This window comes from Coturnix japonica, chromosome 10 (genome assembly GCF_001577835.2).
Source record: "Coturnix japonica isolate 7356 chromosome 10, Coturnix japonica 2.1, whole genome shotgun sequence".
Classification (NCBI taxonomy): Eukaryota; Metazoa; Chordata; class Aves; order Galliformes; family Phasianidae; genus Coturnix; species Coturnix japonica.
Window position 1 is genome coordinate 4,791,810 of NC_029525.1, and position 22,853 is coordinate 4,814,662.

At 42.4% G+C, this 22,853-nt stretch overlaps 1 protein-coding gene across 1 annotated transcript in view; it reads left to right on the forward strand.

Annotated features, from left to right (window-relative positions):
- Positions 1 to 3,548: 3,548 nt before the first annotated feature.
- MTMR10 (myotubularin related protein 10) overlaps positions 3,549 to 22,853 on the forward strand; it is a 34,049-nt gene continuing 14,744 nt past the window's right edge. Inside the window, exons 1-5 of the mRNA XM_015872670.2 lie at positions 3,549 to 3,750; positions 4,881 to 4,941; positions 15,760 to 15,896; positions 17,200 to 17,272; positions 18,324 to 18,466. Coding sequence (XP_015728156.1) covers positions 3,691 to 3,750; positions 4,881 to 4,941; positions 15,760 to 15,896; positions 17,200 to 17,272; positions 18,324 to 18,466 — 474 coding nt within the window. The 5' untranslated portion in view covers positions 3,549 to 3,690. The remainder of the gene's footprint in view (positions 3,751 to 4,880; positions 4,942 to 15,759; positions 15,897 to 17,199; positions 17,273 to 18,323; positions 18,467 to 22,853) is intronic.

Consider the following 22,853-nt stretch of genomic DNA (forward strand, 5'->3'; position numbering starts at 1 on the left):
AGCTAACTTAATGTTTAAGCAATTAAAGTAACTGCACTGAGTCAAAAATGGCATTTTTAAAATTTGTTAGAATAAAAATGGGCAGTTGTATCCTTTTTGCACCTGCTGACTGTTCTATAGATAGCTTCCCACCTTTCTTTCAGGACTGCTGAAAGTACTCAATGGTGTTGTAGGCACACAGGAAACTCCGTAAGGACCAATCTCCAGAGACAGATCCTTCTCAGTGGCAGTCAGCACTTCAGTGGGGTCTAGGAGAGGTGCAGCCAGGTTCCACCACTTCCGACCATGCAGCTGAATTGCCTTCATCTGTGCTCCTGCTGCTGACTCAGTGCTTGCTGCAGGTGATCATTCAGAAGTTCAGGCCATGATTCACCAGTTCCCATGCATCCTCCCAGTAGCATAAAACTCTTCCAGTGACATCTTTTAAGCATTTCCAACAATAACCCTCATAAATCTTGTGATCTTATGTTTATGGAGAGCTTTACTGAGTTTGTGCATTTTCAAAACAGCACTGCTGTTTGAACATCAGTCCAGTCCTTTGAAATGCTCATTCCCTCAAGAGTAAGGCTGCATTTACAGCCACTCCTCAGAAGGCTCCGTGCAGGTGCAGGAACGCTCCTGTAATTCCAATTTGATAATAATAATTGACAGTTTTAATTACACTGGCAAATTTGGTATATGTAATTCTAAGCCTAGCTGATTTGGACTGTTTCTCCCCTCCTCACCCCCTTGCTTTTTCCTACCCTTTTCCGATTTTAATTTTCTTTCAACAATGTTCTGAATGTTTAAAAAAAAAAACTTGCAAGATTAAAGACAAGGGCAAGTCCCTGCAGTTTTCTCACTTATCAAACATCTGGGGGATTTAGCTTGTGAAAGGGGATCAGTCACCAGCAGGAGGGGAGCTGTGGCTTGCACTCTCAGTACTGTCAGGCACTCATCATTGAACCACTTTCTGTAGCACAGTGCATCTAAAATGGAACGGAGCTGAGCCCTATACCACTCAGACTGAACAGTGCCACTTGGACTGTGATTTTTCAGCATAAAATATAAACCTTACATGTTGTAAGGGAAACTGTTGATTACAGCCTGAACCTCTGATTAACCATCTGAGGCAAGTGACGAGTCAGCTGTGGAAGCACAGGTGAAGGTAATTCAGCTGTGCTCCTGAAGGGGTTGGAGCTTGACTCCACCTCTCCTGGATCCCGTTTAAGGGCTGACCACCACTAAAGCAGCATCTCTTTTTGGAGATTGCTCCTTTGTAGAGTTTTTGTGGTGAGCCTCAACGCTTGAGAGCATCCGTCTCAACTGAAAGCCTCAGCACTGGTGAGTCTTTTTCTTAGATGTTCTTTGGCTATTTAGTCTGTAATTGCAACTATATACTTACATTATTCCAACTATACATGTGTAAAAGTAGAGGATAAAATGAAGGGGATTGCCCACTACCACTGTGCAGGTGGGATTATTGGGCAAGGAGCTGCACTTGTTCTGAAAAAGTACTGGATAGGTTTGTGCTAATATTCTCTACCTGAAAGTGGAAGCGTGGTATGTGGTTATGGAGGTCCTTGCTGGTGTTCTGCCCCGGGCTGCTGCACAGCTTTACGTGTATGCACTCGTTTCTTTTTTTTCAACCTAGGCAGGTGTCTGTGGTTCATTTCCCTTCTCACTGTTCAAGCAAATGTCTTCCCATTAGTGGGGCCTCGCATTTTAGTCGTGGCATCTGGATGGTGCCCTGAAGCCTGTTCTTATATTGAGCACATAACACCGTGTGATGTGTTTTCCGTTAACTGCATTAAGGGAAGGCCTGGATCTTGTGGTGGATGCTGGGTGCGGCATATGTCATCTTGTGCCTAAAAATGTCTCTGTTCTCTTGGAGTTTTCTAATTCTTTACTGTCTTTCTGTTGTGGTGATGTTAAAATACTATTACGCAGCGGCAGGCCTTTACTGATGTCTTCAATGTGGGCTGTTAAGAAAGAAATAACAGTATATGGACCAAAACCATTTTTAATAAAGTGAGACAACAGCGCCCACATACTATAGTGATGATTATTTTGGCAAGTCTTGGCCTCCTGCTCGTGCCCCATCACATGAGCCCTGCTGGGAGCTATGCCTAGCTTGTAGTCAGCCCTCAGGTCCCCAGCTCCTTCATTCCAGTGCACTGGCTGCAGGGCAGCACCAGCAGGTGCACCTAATTGAAGGGAATTCATGGTTGAGGTTCTGCACCTGCTTTCCTCAGCTATTCACATGTTTAATGTGATGAGCAAAAGGTGCCTGTGGCAGCAAGCCAGGGCAGCACCAAGATGTGCTTAACTTTCCATAGCTGCAATGTGATATACTTTGTGTGGAAGGTGGCAGTAAGATGAGCTTGGTAGCAGCAGTTTATTCATGCTAGAGTTAGATTTTAATGCTAATCATCTGAGATAAACCCAGGTTACAATAAACGCCTCCTTCTACAGGCCTCATGCGGGGAGGTTTTACAGCCTCCAAGCATCAAAATCCTCTGCTTTGGTCTATGTTTGCATACCATGCCCCCAAACCTTTGCTTTCATGGCTGTTTGCTCTTATGATGGGCAGGGACAGATGTGAGCTCTGGGTGCTTGCCCAGAGGGCAGGCTGTGCCCATGGGCAGCTTCACAAGCAAATTCCCCTTCACTCATCTGGAAGCACATGCTGCTGGGTGAGGGAGGAAATCGGAGCATTTTGTAACCTACAGCTACTTTCTGTCTGGTCAGAAATAACAGCGTTCTATTGCAGGAAGTGGGTAAAAGTATCACCGCTATTTCTGCCCTATATCTGTTGTGTTGTAGCACACGGGGGCCCTGACCTTGAACACAAACGTTGGCCCTTCTGTAGCTCATGGCAGTCAGCCCCTGGCATTGCAATACGCACAACTTCGTTACAGAACCCGAGAGCAGTAAGAGGGCATAGCACCTGTGAGTGAAGGGCTGCACAGCCCTGCGAACGCAACGAGAATGCTGCTGGCACGCTCTGCTGCTTAGAAGATGACAATTATTTTATAATTCCACAAAGAAAATGAGGCGGTGTACTTTATTATACCGTATAACCCGATGATCGTTAAGGTCTCTTTCCAATCCAAGCCGTTCTATGATGATTGAAAAAGCAGTTCTCTAAGGGCTGCCGTCAGCTCCCACCAGCGGGGCCCAGTGGCACCTCCCCGCTCAGCGGACATGGAGCGGGCCGGGACATGCACTGTGGTAGCGGCCCCTCCCGCTCCCGGCCGCCGTAGGACGGGCCGCTCTCCGCCCCCCGTGCCCAAGATGGCCGCCCCGGCACTGCCCGCCTCGACTCGCCGCCCGCCGGGGCCGCCGCCGCCTCCCGTCCGCCGCCGGCCGTAGGGAACCGCCGGGCCCTGCGAGGGGAGGCGGCGCCGCGGGGAGGCGGAGGAGCCGCTGTGGGCTCCATGAGGGCTGAGGCCAGCCCCGAGCCCGGCCTGCCCAGGCCGCTGACTCCTCCCTTGGGGAAGGGGGGCACGCGGGGGCCGCCTACGCCGCCGCCCGCCGAGGCCGCCGCCGCGTGACGGAGCGCGCCGGCCCGGGTGGCTGCGGGGCGCCGGGCCTCCGCCGGCGGCTGTGGGCACGCTGCCCCCGCGGGACGGGGCCTCCTCGGCGCGGCGCGGCCCGACCCGCCGGTCCCTCCCTGGCCGCCCTCCGGGATCCCCGGCAGCAGCGACGATGTTTTCTCTCAAGCCTCCCAAACCCACCTTCAAGTCGTACCTTCTGCCGCTGCCTCAGGTAACAGCCTCTCGTCCCCGTTCCCTCTCTGCCCTGCCCTGACCCCGAGGACGCCGCCGGCGCTGCCCTCCCTGCCGGCCTGAGCCCGGTCATGGGGAGCGGCACCTGCGGGCCCCGAGCGGCCCCCGGGGATCCCTGCGCGGAGCAACAGGAGTGCAGGCGGTGTGTGGAGATGAGTCCCGGTTTGGCTGGGAATACGGCCTTGTGTCCGCTAAACCCGCCCTGCCAGGCTATCCTGGGGAGTTCAGAGCGGTGCTCCAGGTGCCTGGGACAGCCGCCTCCCTGCAGGAGCGCTGTGCCTTTGTGCTGGGTGGGAACCCAGCAGGAACCACCCTTAGTGAGAGCAGTTCTTTCGCTGTGGCTGTCATTCCTCATGTAATGTTTGCTGGTGGCACAAATAAGTAAATAACAGTAAAACTGCCAGAATTTCTTGTGTGAACCATGAGCGCTTCCGCACTTGGCAGTCATTTCTTTATGTGTACCTGCGGAGTGCTCGGCTATAGCAGCACATTTAGCAGGCGGATTTGGCTTTGCTTTTTCAGAAAGACTTGGTAAAAGTGATGTCCCAGTGTGGTGTAGTTCTGGGACTGTTGGTCCTGGAAGGTGTTGGTACCACTTTCAATATAGGGAAGGTGAGTGAGCACTGTTATGGCGCTACAGGTTCCCATCATCTTACTGAAGGGTTTTTATTGTTGAAGGTTGGAATTAAAATGCAGGCAGGTATGTTCTAGGCTTGATTTTAGGGAATTCCTCCTATGCTGGAGGAATGCTGGGACAGTCGCGCACACCAAAAGCCAGAAGAGAACTTTGTGCAAACCTGAATGCCCGTGTCTGTATGGAGTTTGCTGTAGCACTCAAGCTTCTGTGGTTCTTACTCACCTTCTGACTTACCGAGTGCTGAGTCACATGGTTAGTTAGAAGTTAGCACTTAAAATATTATAACATCCTTCTAGTATGGAGCTGAATGTCTGCAGCCTGTTGGTAGCGTTACAAAAAGCTGTTGTTATGATTAGAGCCTCTTTTAAAAACAAACTCTGCTAAAAGAACTTTCTCCTTTGCCCAAATGATTGTGTATCTTGTTGCAAAACTGTGATTTTTCATAAACTCCCTTTTTTCTTTCCTTCCCTCAGGCTGAAGACCACATCACTTCAGAACCCAGGATTAAAAAACTGGAACCAGTACTTTTGCCAGGTAGGCATAAACCAGCAATTTGACAGTTATCTCAACAGAGACATACTGAGGACTTCTGTTTGTTTTAATAGGTTTGGTAGTATGTAAATTGTTTTCCCTATTTTTCAGTGTATTTTAATTGTAGCATTCGCCTCAAGGGAATAAAACTTCTAAGCAGGGAAGTCTGCTGTCGTTGTAGTTGGTAGGAAGCTGCCTAACCTGTTCACCTAAGGCTGAAACGCTAAAGAAACATGTACACAGTCTTGCCTGGGTGTAGAATAATGTCTTTGTTTTACTGCGAGTCAGACTTATGGAACTGCTGTGTGTTGTGACTTTCTGGAAGAGTCTTGCAGTAATCACTTTCTTCAGGTAGTCAGACTTTCACAGGAACGCTGCACCCACTGCTATAGCGTGTTTTGTGGTCTTCCCTTGCTTTAAAGGAAAGTACATGTAGAACTTCCTCTAAACAGGCGTGATTGACTTGTAAAAGACTTCTGATATCATCTTCATTCACTTATTCTTAATACACTACTGTTACGTGATTTTTTTGGATTTGGTGAATCACTGTGTGAATCAGAAAGGCAGTGTTTTTATTACTGATCATAGTCGCAGGAATTCAAGGAGTTTGCACTTCCACATTTAAAATGAGAAATAATGTTTGGTAAATGACATTTTGATTGATGAAGATTTCCTAAAGCCTTTTTCAGATACTGAAGGAGCAGTCACCTGTTCTCATGATTGCTTTGATCACAGCAATACACACTTGGTCAACTCAAAATCTTGCTGTTTCTAAGTGTAGTGTTTAAGTTCAAAACAGATCTGTATAAAGTGTTGTTTGTTTCTTTTTTTCTTAGTGTTTAGACCACATGTCACTGAACATCAATTTACTCACACTGACGTTGAGACTATTGCTATCAAGTTGTCTAAGCTGATAAAGCGTGGTAACTTCCAAGATAGTCAATAGAAGAAAAAAGATGCTCTTGAAAATTGTTTCCCTTGCTGCTTTGTTTTGAACTGATGTTAATGAAGCTGTGCTAATTGCTACATGGTCATGTCTGGTGAGGCTCCTGAAGAGGCCAAAATCTGGTAGGAGACACTGAAGTGAGAGAGTAAAAATCAGCTCACTGAAACTCTTTAATGAAGAAAAATAACACATTTTGCTTGGGGCACAGAAGTGCCCTAAGATACATAGCTAAGACTGCTTGGCATTTCACAGTTATGTTTCTATGCTTGCTAAACTTCTGCTTAATACTTGGCATCTTACTGGTTAGTTGTTATTCATCCAAAGTCTTTGACTCACGAGGAAGTGACTGTGTGTTGTTCTCTGAGAAGTTACACAGTAAATTCAAGGCAGTAAGAAATTGCTTTTCTCAGAATGCTCAAACTATAACACCTCTTGCCTTTGCTGTGGGCACTTGTGTGAGCAACTATAGAAAACAACTTGCATGCAGTAACTTTTTTGCTGTGTGGCTAATCCTTCCCTTGTGAAACTCTAGCGTACACTTCTGCTGATGCTGAGGGGGTTTGTTTTTCTCTGCTGAGTTATATTTATGTCACATTTGCATCATTTCACTTGGATGTGCTGTCTGTGAAGTCAGCGTTTGGTTGCTTTTGGGACACCTGTAGTTAAGTTGCCTTCAATAGTATAGAAAGTGACTGGAAGAGTGGGATTCAGACCACGAAATTAAAACTTCTATCTCTATATCATTGAGATGCTATTTTGAATTATTCCGTAATAAAATTCATGGCTCCTTTCAGCTACAATTCTGACTAAATCTTTTAGGGAGCATTAGTCTGTACAAGGGTGTGGTGAAGCTTAGAAGTGACTTATTTCAAATGAGCTAAATGAAACTCTTCCTGTTTAAGGTTAAGCAGAAGCTGAGTGCATTTTTTTGCTTTTGTCATCAAATGGTGCAGAAGGAAGGTTACAAACAAGTACGTGTTGTACTGTTGGGTAGACTGGCTTTTGGCTTTGTCTTAAGTTACTGGCCAAATTCCAATGCATTTAATTACATTAAAGCTGGCTTGTACTCGCCTGCCAATACAATTTGAGTATGGGATTCTTAGTAACCAATCTTTAACAGTTGTGTGAAACTGCTTTTGCTCTTGGACACAGTCAAACCTGAGCGGCTGAATGTTGGTTGTGCTCCTTTAATTGGCTGGCTCTTTAAGGAGGTACTCTGAAAATGAATATCGGTGCAGGCCGTTAATTAATCCCTGTAGCAATCCTCAAACACTGCATGTAGCTGTATCAGATTCCTAAATGTAATGATTTTGATATAGCAGTTCACTAAAATTCAAAAGAACTATAGCTAAATAGCCTGCTGTCTAACCTGCGCTGTTATGCAGGGGAGGTTAAGAAAGGGAGCTCCAGACATGGAAATAAGATGAGTCAAGTTAGAAAATGACGAGGCTTTTATTTCTAAAAAGGAAACCAATAACAAAAATATATCTTGGAATTTATATTGGCATCAACTTTGAACCCGTAGAACTTGTTTTCAGATTTCCCTTTGGTTCATGGAGGAATAGATAGACAGCTTCAACTTTTGGAGCAAAAGCCTAGATTGTGATGGAGCAGCCTGCCCTGAGGATGGTGTGCCTTTAAGAAATGCAACAAGACATTTTTAAGCAAGTAAAAACATTGGTAGTTGGTGGCAACACCGATACAGCTGTAATGAAAAGCAAGTCATTTCGTAGAATCTGGTGCAGTTTCATTTCAAAACACATTTTAACATTTTAGGCTGGAGTTAAAGAAATGCATTCTTTCTTCTTTCTGTATTTCTGTTCTTCTAGTCTTGTTCTCTCAAGACTTTTTTGCTTGATTTAAAGAGTTGGCCTGTGTATCAGTTTCACTTATTTTTCTGCTTTGTTTGCATAGCTTGGTCCAAGAGGGAAAACAGAGGAGTGGCGAGTAGCCTGCTGCAAGCTCATTAAAGTGACTCGCCTAGGTAACATGTAATTACTTGGGAGCTCTGGGGAGAGTTCAGAGTGTGATACAGCTATCGTTACTGATACTAAACTAAAGCTTGAGGGTGTGTTTTGTTCTGGTAAGAAATTGTAGTGTACTTTCTGGCATTTTTGAGACATCAACCGAAACATTCAAACAAAATTATGTGACTTTGGAATATACTGCTGTATATATTTTTGTGATTTTCATGAAAAACAGTGTATGGTGCAATGTGTGGATAGCTGAAGAACCAGTCCGGTATCTATACTGTGAGCAGTGCTGCCCTGTGCTGAGGACATGATGAGCCATAAAGGTCCTCACAAGCTGCTCTGCAGGAGGTCACCCAACTTCTGGAACATCCGATTAAGAGCGAGGAAAGGATTGTTCCTCTGGAATCTTAATACCCACTTGTAGTAATTATTTTGAAGTAGTGCTCTGTGTGCAGAGCTGTTAGTAGATTAAGGTAATATTTGCTATCTGTAAGGCTTTACAAGCCAGCTAGAAATAGTTGTCATGGTTTTAAAAGTTTATAGGGTAACATTACAGAAATGAACTGAGTTAGAATATCATATTGACCATAAATATGTGTATCATAATATGCATATTCATCATATGCGTAAAGGTGTTACTGGTGTTGATCTGCTGTTGCAGAGCAGTTACTTATAGTCTCTTGTGCCATGTTTCATGCTTAGATGCAGGAGTCAGAGTCAGTCTGCTTCTCCTGCCTTCTCTGCTTAGTTCAGCGATTTCATTTCGGAGTAACATGACGGGAAGCTCAAAGTGAGGAGTCCTGGAGGCTGTGTTTTCATATTTAATTCTTCTGGCAGGATTTTCCTTTTTCTTTGATGGTGTCATCAGTGAGCTCACTGAGGGTACACGTAATCCCACAGTCTGTGTCATTGAAAGGTGTTGAAGGACACCAGTCTCAAGACACCTGGACATAGATCCACTGACCACAGCACTCTCGCTGTGACCTTCCAACCAACTCCTTATTCATCAGTCCACCGTTCAAATGCAAATCGCTCCAATTTAGAGATGGGGATGTGGCGCAGAGTCATGTCAGAGGCCTTGCACAAGTCCAGGTAGATGACTGTAGTTGCCCTCCCATAGTCCATCAGTGCCACCTCTCCATTACAGAAGGCCACTGCGTTGGTCAGGCATGTGTAATCTGCCCTTGGTGAAGCCATGGTAGATGTCCTGGATCACCTCCTTGTCTTACATGTGATTTCCTCTGAACGTTTTCCTGTTGTGCTGTGTTCTGGTTGAGGTTTAATTGCTTGTTGTGTTCAAGGTTTTCACCAATATATATTTATTTTTTATTTAGTAATACCAATTTGATTGGCTTCACCTTCTCTTTTGTTTTGGTTTGTTTTCTGTTGATTTTGTATGTCCTTTGATAGGCAGCTGAGTGTAGAGGTTTGACTGTGGGATCTTTTAAGACTACCATGGAAAGCTTTAATCTTTTAGAAGTGTATGACTCTCTTTTGATTTAGCTCCCAGCTCTTTTCCTACTCTTTCTCTGCTTCACAAGTCCTTACAGTGCTCAATCATGTTCCAGAACAACTGCAACACACCTTGTGACAGGAGGGGGAAAGTACTTTCTGGTGAGGCACCATGGCATGTGGTACACCAGGTACATTCATTTCATTCCCTCCTGACTGCTTTGAGCTGCTGTGCCTTTTTGGTTTGTGGCATCCCAGAGTTGTAGAGGAGCAGTGATGGTCCTGCAGTGTGAGTACATCTGCCAGCACTGTGACAGCGGGGCAAGAAATAGGGTCTGAGTCACTGAGCTCAGTGTGTACCCCAGAGATTTGTCATGTTTGCTTTTCTTGTGTATTAGAAGTAATCTCTTAGTTTCCTCCTGGAGGTGTTAAAACAGGGGTTGTTTAATTGCCTGGTGTAAGTCTCTGTCAAGTAACTTGCAAGTGCTGTTCCTGAGTGTGCCTTTTGCCACGTGTGTTTGTGAATAGACTGTTGACATTCAGACACCTACTGCTTGATCTGTTACATCTATTCACTTGTGGGTGGTGAATAGCGAAGGCCGATCAGTGCTGAGAGCTGAATTGAACTTGTGTGAACTGCAGTGCTGATCATTTCCAGAGCATACTCAACTGTTGATGCTCATTTCCAGCTCTGTGGTTTTTAGCCAAGGCTCTCTTGCTTGTGCAGCTGATGAAGATGTTGTGGAGTTGGGGGCTTTTTCCTGATTCGAGTTTCTAATTTAAATAAATTACTTAAATAATTAAACTCTAGATTTGAAAACAGAGCCAGCAGCTTTCAGGAAAGTTGCCTTTCACATCGAGACAAGTTTAAAAACAAACCCAGCATTTTACTTATATTTAGAGTGATTGAGGTATCACTTACAGTAAGTGCGTTTTAAATGCACTCTGCAGTTATAGTTCTAAGGTTTGTTTGCTTGACTCAGTAAACCCGTGCTTTGGGCTCAGCTAACTGCAGTTTTGGTTTTGTTTGAGCTTATTTTATTTCTAAAGGCATCATACAAGTGCTACTGAAGCAGTCTGCAAGTAGACTCTGAATTCCAAGTACTGTCTTATGTGAGTAGATTTTACTGAGTGGAATCTGTTCTGCTTTCTTTGTTGTGAATGTGTAGCATGTATTTATTAAGGTTTCTGACTAGTATTATGTTTTTAGTGTTGGTATGTGTATACGAAGGCTAGTTTGTATTTGCAACTTACAGCTTAGCTGTAGTGAAAGAAGGAAATTGTCCGGATGTGTTTTAAAATAGAATGTGCAAGGAGGAACATTCAAATATTCTACAGAAAAGCCCAATAGTGCCGCATGTCATAAGGGCCACAAAGGGAATAAAAACTTACTGTACTTTTGGGGTTGTCAGCTGACCAAACAGCTGCTTATTGGTCTTGCAGCACTTATATTTATTACCAGTAAGAGAAGTTCTCAGCAGACTGATTCCCATGAAGTGTACATTTCTCTATTGACCTACTTATTCTTAGCCAACCTTGAGTAATTCATGCTAGTCCTGTAAGTATTCCACAAGTTCGGAGCAGCCTCTTGTATTGGTGACATTGTGATAAAGTAACAGGCTGAAAGCTGCAATCATCTCAAATGGTTACGGATTATAGTAGTATGTAAACAAAGTCAGGGTTTGGGAATCTGTAGTTTATGTAGCCAGACTAAAAATATGCAAAACAAAACCCTTTCCTTCCTCGCCAGCTTCCCTACTGTGTTATGGAACTGGGACCAACTCAGTGCTAAACCTTCTGTTTTTTTTGTTGGTAGGATTGTTTTAGTTCAGCCTAAAAATCCATCCTGATGCCAAGAAGCAGTTTACAGTTTAATTTGCACAGTCACAGGTGTGTTCCTATTAACAGCTTTGTACTGACACTTGTTAGTGTAGCACAAACCAGATCAGAGCTATTTCAGTTGAAATCGGGACTGAAGAAAAATGCATAGTTAGAATTTTCAGCTGGATCAGTTCTGTGATGCAGCCAATGGTCTTTCACAAATGGCATTGCTAGCACAAGGGTTGAGCTGGGAATAACTGTGAACTGTATCGTAGGTTTCTGCTGGATTAAAGCAACTGTGTGATTGGATTTTTGAGCTCTGCAATAGTTTGCTCTGGGTCTGGTCACTAATGGGAGCGTTCCTGGTAATGGATGGATATTCCCTTCTGGTCACTTGAGCTCCTGCTGGGTGGCTGCTTTATGTTCCCACATCCTGCATTACTGGCCCAATGGGGTGTGCATACAGATTCCTTATGGTCTGTTTCTTTGTAAGGCTCACAACTACCAGCTGCTATTATGCAGATGCCCTTTTTACTCCTGCAGTCTTGAACAGCAGAAGAATAGAATCATGGAATCACCAAGGCTGGAAGAGACCTCCAAGACCATCCAGACCAACCATCCACCTGCCAGCACCATTTGCCCACTAAGCTGTGTCCCTTGGTGCTGCACTGGGATGCTTCTTGAACAGCTCCAGGAGTGGAATTGTTCTCTTTTTTTGAAGACTTTCACCAAACAGTCTTTGTTTTTGCTGTGTTCTTCCTCACTATTTCTGAAATTTAAAGAAGCCTTTCGTGCCCTACTTTTTTGTTAGCCTACAAGAAAAACTGTACAGTATCCATTTATGGTATTTTAATAACAGTTTTTCTCAGTCAGGCTGGTAAAGCAAGCTTTTGTGGTGCTGTGCTTTTAAAACACACCACTCTCCAGTAAGTGGTGAGCAGGGGTTCTTTGACAGAAATGTGAGGTCCTTCTATTTGATATTGATGCAGATAGAAAACAATGTGTGTATGTTCTGCTCCCTGCTAGTCACAGTACTGAGCTGTCCTTTTGGAACGATGCTCGTACTTTTGTTTTCCCTTTGCATTCTGCAGGTGTACAGAAACTTAAGTGACGTAAATTATTTGTTAGGTAACTGTGAAAATACTCAGAAACAGTAGAGAGGAAAAAAGTGGTTGATATCTGTTGTGAGGCTTTTTGTCTTCACTGTGTCTTAACCCCTAAATGCACTGTAAGAGCTTGGGAGAATTAAAGAAAATGATTATTTCATGAGCTTACAAATAGTTAAGTTTGTATGTGGTTGTGCACACTGAGCAGGCAATTCCTTGCAGGACTGGATTAGGAGCATTGATGTCCAAATGCTGACAGCATACTAATAAACCCATCCTGGGTTTGTATTCCAACTACAAGAGAAAAGCCGGCTGAGTGGAGGAGAATGCTTCAGATTGCAGTTGCTTATTAATGAAACTTTTCCTTTAGAAAGTGTTTACTCAAACTGAAGTTAATTATTCGCCAGACATTTTGGAACGGTTTTAGACTTGCATCTTAGTAAATACAAGCGAGCTTATTAATGCTTGTCTTCAGTTGGTAAATGACAGCTTGAAATAACTGTTTTACTATTGTGATCTTTTTAGACTCAATCTTTCACACAAGCTGCTTTTCTGCTTCCTCAGTTGGGTGTAATTGCTGTCGACTAGTTATCCACCAAGGAATACTAGAACAGAGTTGGGCCCAGGGCTGGGTGAGCGAAGGGTGCTGTTACCTGCAGCCACGAGGTGCTGGTGATCACTGAGCTCTGCCACTCCTGTCCCCCTGCATGTTTGCTCCTGAGTTTTCATTGGGTTGTAACGAGTTGTGTATTATGGTTGATGAGGTGCAGTGTATACCATGAATTCACTTTACATCTGAAATATGGGAAGGTCGCATTAGGAATGCTTATGGGAAGCTTGGCACAATTTTTCTGAAGTCAATTGGTTTCCAAAGCCATATTTTCCAGGAAAGGTGTTTGTTGGATACATTTTTCAGTCTCTCCTGTTATTTTTGTGATTCATGCATTCAGTATAAAAATACTTTATTAATTGTTATTAGGCTTTATACTCAAGGGTGGCAGCCTGTAATTTTCCTTCTGGTTTCCTGTCAGAGTTTAAACAAACTGCTCTTGTCTCCCGAGATGGTTCTTTGACTGCTGGAGTCACATGGAGCATTGACTGCTGTTCCGTGTCTGGAACAGCTTGTGACTGTTTACTGGAAAAAAGCAACAGCTACATTGTAAAAATGTGCAGCGTAATATCTCTGAATAGCTCTGTTGTCGGCACATAGGAAAATCACCTACTGAGCTACAAGTACAAGGAGGTTTCATTGTGCAAGACCAACGCATTACTACTTATGTTTAGCGACTTTCTTAAAGCTGTGTTGTGCTTGGAAGGCTTGCACCTCATTATATTGCTCATTACAGACGTCCAAGTGAGGGATGAGCGTTGGGTCAGCGTAAAATTCCAAACCTGCTATTTAAAAAGACTTGCTGAGGCTTCTGAAAACTGCATCTACTTTGTGTTTGTGCGGCAAACTTTCTCGTGCTTGGTTGTAAATACGTTTAAATCCTTCAGCTGAAATCAGTATGCGTACACCGTGTCTTATAACACTAGTGTTCCAAATGGGTAGTTCTGCTCTAGGCACGTAAACCTGAGTGCAAAACAGAAGGTCCAAGTGAGGCCAAAAAATCCAGAGTGTATTTGTGTTGGAAGAAATGAGAATGAATGAAGCTGCACTAAAACGGGATTGAAATTATCATGTTGTAGTGTAGCTACACAATTACAAGGAACAGAGGGAGGAAGTGAAAAGGACCAGCTGAAGACTTGCTGAAGAAAATGATGTGTCGGGCATATTTGAAACTGTAGTTGATCCAAATCGGAGAGATTTGTGAAGGCATGAAGTACTCAAATAGCTTTGTAATAGTAATTTGTGCTTTGAGCAAGAGCTTATGCTAATAAGAAACTATTCCACTGGATAACTGATAGGAGAATGTTACATGGAAAATACCTGCCTTGGGCATTCTCTTGTTGTGGTGGTGTTTTTTGGGTGTTTCTTTTTTTCCTCTCTGTATCTTTTAATTAGCAATGTGGTGGTATACTGGTGTATTTGATATACTGGTGTATTTGAGAGAGGGGGAAGAAGGGTAAATATTTAGGTTTGGAAGAACTGACTTGAGCAGGGAAGAAGCCTGGTGGGCAGAGAACTCAGCACTGAGTAGTTGAACAATAACACCAACAGTGAGAAGGAATTGCTTAAATACACAGTTTGTGCTTTTGCAGTTACTTAAGCAAGTAGCTTATTAGGAGAAAACACAGGGTGTTAAGAGGCTTCAGGCCAGACTGCTAGAAGTACTGTAATATTTTAATTTCAGTGCTTAGAAATAGGCCGCTTCATTTTTATGTACTTCATTGTAAGACGTTTTCAATTGCTATGGACTCTTTCCTGGCTTTTGGAGGCATATTTAACCACATCTGAGAAAACATTTTGAAGGCCCAGCACATCAACCTGTCCTTGGAGCATCTTCCCAACTCTTCCTATTTCTGTCATAATAAAGGCTGTACCCCTGTGTAATGACTGTGGTTCTGTGAAACTTGTTCCCTTACATCTTCTAGCTGGAAGGACGTAACAGCCCTCCAGAATACTGATCGTGATTCTGCCAGCTCAGGACCACAGTGCACGAAAATTTTGTGTGTGACAGCTGAAGTAAAAGGAGGAACTCCATTTGCTGCTGCTCTCAGTGACCTTCAGGCTGATGACTGATCATACGGGGGGCAAGAGAGGGAGTTATAGCCATGTAACTTAAGTTACAGCTTAGGAGGAAAGGCACGTGCAGAGACTGGAATTCAAGACTGGAGAAGGGTGTATTTCTGAAGTCAGGTGCCCAAGTACTGGAAATGCTGATGTTTGAATTGACGGTTACGTGGGTGTCATAACCACTTCTCTATCAGTGGAGGGATGGCAGGTTTATTCAGAGCTGTATCTATATTCACAGAGCACACAGGTGACTCCTTACTGCCATCTGTATAGTTGTCCAAAGAACTGGCTGTGTCCTTTCAAAGCACAGGGCATTGTGAGATGGCATCTTAGATAATTGGGTCTAGATAAGCAAGATAGTCTTCAGTGGTCTTTAGTCCTTACCCTTTGTTTAACACAAATAACCAAACAGAAAAAGACCTCTGCAGCTAATGTAAAAGTACCCTTTCCTTGAGCATGTTTCTTTACTACACTACTTGCAGAAGGAAGTGGTTGGTGACAGAAGTGATAGCCCTATATAGAAGTGAAATAAACAACCAAGTTCTCTTCCTGAGGAATGAAATTACCATTTAGTTTCCAGAAACCTCTGGTGTAGAACTAAAAATCAGCACTGTGTGCAGGAAGTAACTTTTTTTTTTTTCAGTGAAAAAAAGTCATTCTCATTTACTTTTGACTTCTTTATTTCAAAGGTTGCCCTGGGTAAGTTGAAGGTTTTTTGTTGATGTTTGTTTCTTCTGTTTTGCAGAATGAGGTGGTTAATCTCCTTCATTAGATGGTTGCATTGGAAACTTAGAATCAAGATTTATGTGGCTACATTTTTTTTTCCCTCCCCTTTTTCTGTTTTAGGTGAAATTGTAGTAAATGAAGTCAATTTTGTGAGAAAATGCATCGCAACGGATACAAGTCAATATGACCTGTGGGGCAAACTGGTTTGCACTAACTTCAAGATTTCCTTTATTACGGATGACCCAATGCCACTGCAGGTTTGTTACTACTCATGTCACTACATCATGACAATAAATGTGACAGACAAAGCTGATTTTATTAGGAGGGGAAAAAAGAACCTGTCTTGTCATTGATATAGTTATGGTGCCTTCTAACATAAAGCAATCTGAACAATGCGGTTAAACTATCCTGTTCTGAATGCACTGCTGTTCCTTTCCTTAATCAGGAATATAAGAGCAGAGCAAGTGTGGGGTGGAAGTACAGCCTGCTCTATTTACTTCTGTTTATTCAGGCTTTATTGGGAAGTGGTTTTACAAAAGGTAAAGCAGGGATTATATAAACAGATGCTCCTCCTTGAGGAGGAAAATTGAAAACGTTCCTTTTCTTACACAAGTGTCAGATCAGCGAAACCCTTAATGTGTTCGACTTCTATTGAGATTACAGAAAAAAGGACAAAGTGACTGTGAAATGAGTTTTCATCTTAGCTGAGGCTACAGCAAAAAGAAAGAAACCAAGCCTTTGTCAGAGCAGAACTGTGAAATTCAAAATCCTAATCAGTTCTCTTTGAACAGCACAGCACACGGTGCTGTTTGGAAATCCAAATTGTGAGCTGTGCGCTATCGTCAGTGGAGTGGTCTTGTATTCATTTTGCAGTCTTCAAAGAACTACTGCATTATCTGTGCAGGTATAAAGCTCCAAAAGTACACGGACACTTTGTCAGGATCACTGTGTTTTGCAAAAGCTGCTTCAAGAAGTTAAATCTTCAAGACCAAAACATTTTTTTTGGTCATGCAGCAATCATCAAATCTTATTGGCATTTAACTGATTGTGCCTTTGTTCTAAGGAGCAAAAGTAGATGGTGTTACTTGTTCCTCTAAAAGCAGTATGTCAATTTAATGGCTACTTTTTGTTAAGTGCATATTGAAGTTAAGTGCACTTAAGGTTGTTACTGTTCAATTGTGTTTTCCTGCTCTGGTGATTCAGGATAGGGTTGAGATTCTCGCTGCTTTTGTTCTATGTGAAAGGAGTAAGTGGCCACCTGCAGTGTACTGTCAGTAAGGTGGACTCAGTACACTCAGAATCGTCTGTACTGGGGAATTTGAACTGGCATTGAGGAGCAATTCTTCATATTTAAACTCTTTGAATTGTAGTTGATAATAGGAAAATAAAGCTTTGTGCTCATCCTTGTGAAAGCTGAGTTGATATTTTTTTTCTTAGAGTTACAATGATTGTTTATGTTTTATATATTATATATGAACTTATGCTTCAGATTACATTGAATTTTTGCCTGGCTGAGAACTGCAGAACTGCAATTGATGTCTATGAGTTCATGTGTTTCAGAAATTCCATTACAAAAACCTTCTTCTTGGTGAACATGATGTTCCTCTGACGTGCATTGAGCAGATTGTCACAGGTATGTCAGAAATAGTTAAATTGAAAGCCTGTCGTCACACTTATTCAGTTCATAGCTGCTAACTGCTGGTAAGGTTATGCACAATCATTGTCACTTAAATACCCAACTAAAGTCCCACAGATATTGGTATCAAACATGAGCAGAACAACTAATCAGCAGTTCTGTGATACGCACCTGTTACAGCAGTACAAATTTTGATAGCGACTTCTTTTGTTTTTCAAGCATCTGAATTTCTTCTGTGTAAATACAGCGGGCTGCAGAAAGCAGAGTGCTTACACAATGCACCCCTAGCTGGATATCCCAAAATGGCAGTGTTTGGGTTTTCAATCTTGTTTAATTTCCAGCCTGGTTAGTGGCCAGCAGTGCTAAGAAAGGACAAATGGTAAAATAGTCACCTTAATGGAAAGAAATAACTGCTCATTTTGAAGAAGCAGTTTTTGGTTTAGTGGATACTATAGGCTAAGCTAAAAAGAGCATTTTTCATCTTTTAACTGAAGGATTTCACAAGTAATAAATTGTTGTATTGCTGTTACAGCAAAGGCTGTTAAATACTTGGTTTTCTGACTGTATGCGGTTTAAATAATTACTTACCTATAAGCTTTTAGTGCCTGAAGTCATCTGGCAATCCACTTCCATTTTAGAAGGAGTTTTTATTTGTAAAGGAATTACGAATTTATGTCTGAGGAGAAACATTGTGATGAAATGCCGTTCTTAAATGAAGAGATGCTACTGGCCTTCCATATGGTCTTGGGCTGGCCCACACTTATTGCAGTTTTTCAACAGGCAGCAGTGACAAAACTGAACAAGTTTGTTAATGACAGCATTCTATGGAGAGATGCTTATGTGCATCTGTGCTAATTACTGTATGTCAGAAGGTCCTTGCAGCATGTATGATTAACTGGTGGGGAACAAAAATTGTTCTTTGAAGTACTATATATTAATTCCGTGTTTCAGATACAGTTCTGGTAGCAACACTGTTGTATCTGTGTGAGCTGGTCTTGTCTGGTGTGCTTAAAAAACACAGTGCAGTGACTTTGTCTTTTCTTTACAGTGAATGATACCAAGAGGAAGCAGAAAGTCCTTGGTCCCAACCAGAAACTTAAATTTAATCCAACAGAATTAATCATTTATTGCAAAGATTTCCGTATTGTCAGGTTTCGTTTTGATGAAGCAGGTCCTGAAAGCGCAAAAAAGGTAATATGTCATTTTATGGAGTCTTGCCATGATACGGATACAGTTGGTGTTTATGTGTTACGTGTCATGTTTTGTGTTTTAATAGAAGTGCACAGAGGGAGAATTTGAAAATTGGGCTTATCACATTCCAGGGGAGTATCAGCATTTTAGTATGAAAATAATTAGATAAGAGATGTAACACGGCATATCTGCTGTTTCTTTTCATATAAGTTAAGTTTGCATTTTTTGTCTGATATTGTACTACTTAAAATTACTAAGTGAAGGAACAAGTCTTTGTTGCAACCGCACTGCAGTTGTTTACATTTCAGTATGGGAAAAGTTTGGTATTTTATTTTCCAAAAGTAAAAGCTTTAATTTACTTGTGTGGAGTCTGCAGTTGTAACAGTCAGGAAAGTCATCATGGTGGAATGGTGATACAGGAGCTGTCACGATGGTGGAATGGTGTTACAAAGGAAAGTGCTCACCCACATCTGTAAATCTCAGCTCGCAGGGAAAACTCCACAAGGGATCTTCAACCAGAGACCCTTCCCTGGGGCAGTCAGCCCTTCAGTGAGGCCTAAGGGAGGTGCAGCCAGGCTCCATTGCTTCTGCTCACACAGCTGAATTGCCTTCACCTATGCTGACCAGGTCCTTTCCACAGGTGCTCAATCAGGCCATGACTCAGCAGTTACCATACAGCTATCTTATGTGTTCTTCTTGTATGTTTAACACAGCCAGTTTGTCTAATCTACACAGAAGTGTGCTCTTTGTTAGTGCTCTCTTAGGTAAGAGCTGCGTGCCTTTTGACATGGAGTTACATTTCTGTACACTACTAGAAATTTTGTTTCTTCCCCAATTTTAACAATTGCCGTAAGTCTCAGTAACATCCTGCAACTTGTGAAGGCTCAGTAAGTCTCTCCTACTCAGAGGTGAGCAGTCTACATAATGCTGGCTCACCAGCTTCCTTGCTGTGGAATGCTGGGGTGGCTGTTGGAGTTACAGCTCTTCTCACCTCCATGGCACTGCTTTGTGGCCAGGCATGGCATACCAGTCTTCTTGTAAGGAATGACCCAATTTGCTCAGAGGTTGAGTTCCCCTTCTCAGTGGGATAAAGTTTGAGCTTAACCCCGTAAATCCTCAGTACCATCTGCCCAGACATAAGTCTGTTTGCATTTATCAATAGAATGATGCCCAATTTATTACTCCTTCACACTCAACTTTTACAGAGGTCCATTATCTGAAACCTAGTTATGAATCACTCTGCTCTTCCCTGATAGTGTTCTCCATTCCTGCCCATCTGCTGTTTGTAACCTTTAATGTCTGGCAGTCTTTCAGCAGTCAGTTCCCCTTTTACAGCTTCTCTGCAGTCACCCAGGAGCAGTCTATCTGGAATATCTTTATAGCAACTGTTTCTGATTGGTTGTCACAGATAAGAGGAGTAATTAGCCTGGAGGAGGGAAAAAGAGCACTAACTCATTAACGCTGCTTGTGCTGCATTTCCCTTTGCAAGAGCAAAAAGCAAAACCTTCTTATGAAGACATTTGTTTTATGTGTTGATAGTTGCATAGTCCAGCGTGATTACTGATAGGAAGAATAGTTTTAGGAATTCAGGAGGACCTAAATCTTTATGATTATAAGAATAGTACTGGTGGTGACCAAATACATAGCAGTTCCCATTACAAGGATCAGGCTGTGATCACAAAGGGGAGTGGAAGAAAATCTGTACAAATGTTACTATAAGTTTTGTGGTTGCTCCTGCAGTTGGTAACTGCAGCTTTCATGTTTGGGTGCATTACAGAATCACACTCTTACTTAAAGGGAGATCAAGTTCTAATCATAATTTAATATTTCCATAATGATGTTATTTTGTTAACATTCAAATATAATTGCTTGAGGGGAAGCGGTCTGTAAATCTGTTTTTTTCTATCAAGAATTTGCTTCATATGTTCCAATGAGCTCAAGAAGAATGGTCTTATGTAGCACATGGGATGGAATTGTTTTGTTCTCTGGCATTTAAATGGTATGCAAGCTCCACATTCTTGAAAGATTTTTATCTGGTTTCTGTTCCTGCCTTTCAAACAGTGCACGTTACCAAGGCTGTCCTGAAGATGGAAAACAGGCAGGAAAGGTGGTCAGAGCCCCCCATGTTACTGAAGTACCTCTTTAATATCTATTTACATCCTGCTGTTTGTGCATGGAAATATTGATAACTGTGTGCATGGAAATAGTGGTATGTGCCTAAAGTTTGTAAGGAGGCCCAAAACATCAACTTATTATAAACGGGCTTCTGGATCCCTTCCTCTCCAGGGCTGCCACCATGAGGTCAGGAGAGCTGCTCTCCCCTCCACTGTCAGTTGTGAGTTAGGCTGATTTTTCTCAGAAATGTGACAGTGCTCATTTTGGAACTTGATATGAAAACATCCTGAGTGTAAAAAAACAAACAAAAAACCCCACAAACAACCAAGAATGTAGAATTTCATATATGGGATATGAGTGTCTCCTATGGTGTCTGGTATGAAGAAGCTGCAGAACTCATCTTTTCTGTTAGAATCAGAGCTGTGGAGGCTGCAGTTTAATTACATTCATATCAGAAGTATTTCTGACTTGCAGGTTTGTTTTTAAGAAGAAAAGAAATAAATCTACTTTATAGCTTTAAAGTAAGCAGAAGAGAAGGTGATGTTACAGCTGGTATTGTGATCTCTGTTCTTTAAAGCAAGAGACCTGCGTGCCAGTCCTGTGTAAGTCACGGCTTCCTCTGGCAGACTGTGCAGAAATGCTGTCAGGCACACAGAGCAGGACAGGGAGATTTCTCTCTACCCAAATGAAATCCCAATAGCACAGGACTGCATCATTGTGTGAATGAAATGTAGTTCAAAATGAAGTCCTTCTTACTGCAATATATGCTTCAAACCATGGGAGTATTTGTGTGTTCAACTTAATTGGGTGCAGCAGTAGTTTGAGAATGAAACACTTGGTAATTTTCACTTTAAAGGTGAACTTTAAATGGGTTGAATAATTGCAAGGAGAACAGGCAGCAACTTTCATGGTTAAGTAACTTGTTGGAAGCAGAGTTTCTGGAATGTAATTGAAATGCTCATCAGCATTCAGTTACATAAATCGGTGTTGACAAAGTGTAATCTGTTTCTAAGGAAGTAGCCAGCTCTGCAGAACAGGACATAAGGGAGAATAACCCCTGCTAATTAGGCTGCTTACTGGAACAAAGAGTATTGTGATTTGGGTGGTAGATGGGGGAAAAAAGATTCAAACTGGAAAGCAATCAGACCAGATATGGGCAATCTATTTAACGACATAAATATATACACAGTATGTGGGTAATGCTCTGAGATCTTTCAGAGTTCTTTCTCCACTTTGAAGCAGGAATAAAGTGGAAGAACACATCAGCTTTAGATGATTTAGCTTACTTAGGGGTCAGTTATTATGGAGGAGTATTAAAAAAATCATTCAACGTACCTTGGGAAACACACCTCCAGCATCAGCTGCAGCCAACACATGCTGATGAACTGCTGTCTCAGCATTACCCTGTCAAGTAAATATTTCCTTTCTTATCTTTACCAATGGATGTTTGGAAAATAGGAGTTAAGAAATAACTGAGGGGTGGGACCTTGCATTCCTTGCAATTTAGTAGCTGGTTCCCATTTTGTTTCTAAAATAACTGTAGGATCTCCAAAGGAAGGAAAGCCAGCTGGGTGTGGGAGGAAGTGGAGGATGGGGAAGCAAGTTGGGGAAGTCTCAAGTTAGGCCGTGTGGAAGAAGCAGCATTTCACCTTCTTTAAAGGAAAAGGAATAGTTTTATTTCAGAAGTCACAGCAGGTCAAACTGAAAAGTCCTGCTGATTCCCAGCCACTGCAGTACGTGACACTAGAATAAGATACACAGATATTCAATAAGTTGAAGCTTTAGGTCTGTTTTGTGACAGAAAGTGTGCTGCCTTACCACACAAATAAGTCTTGGCTGTGTACCAGAGTGGCACACACCCTGTAATCTCCTGTTTCCTAAATTCATATCCATTTTTGGAGTCCCTTCCTCTTGCAGAGCTCCCTCAGTTCTTAACTTTAAGGAAGCTTTTCAAAGTGTGTAGGAGATCAGTTTCAGAAACACATACTATATCAAAACAGAATGCAAGAATCTCAAGTCTTGTTTCCCATGCAGTCATAGCTGCCCTTCACACACGTCGTAACATTTGGGATGAACTGGTGCCATTTTAACCTAATGATTGCAGCGAATTATATGGATCTCTGAGAGTTTCTAATGTCTTTCCCTGCCAAAATTTTCTTTATCTTGTTACATTGTAGAATCAATACACTTAGAACATCTTGATGCTGGGAATACACAAGAAAACTTACGTTCTTTATGGTCTTTGGAGAGAGAAAGTTTTTTTTCTTCTTCC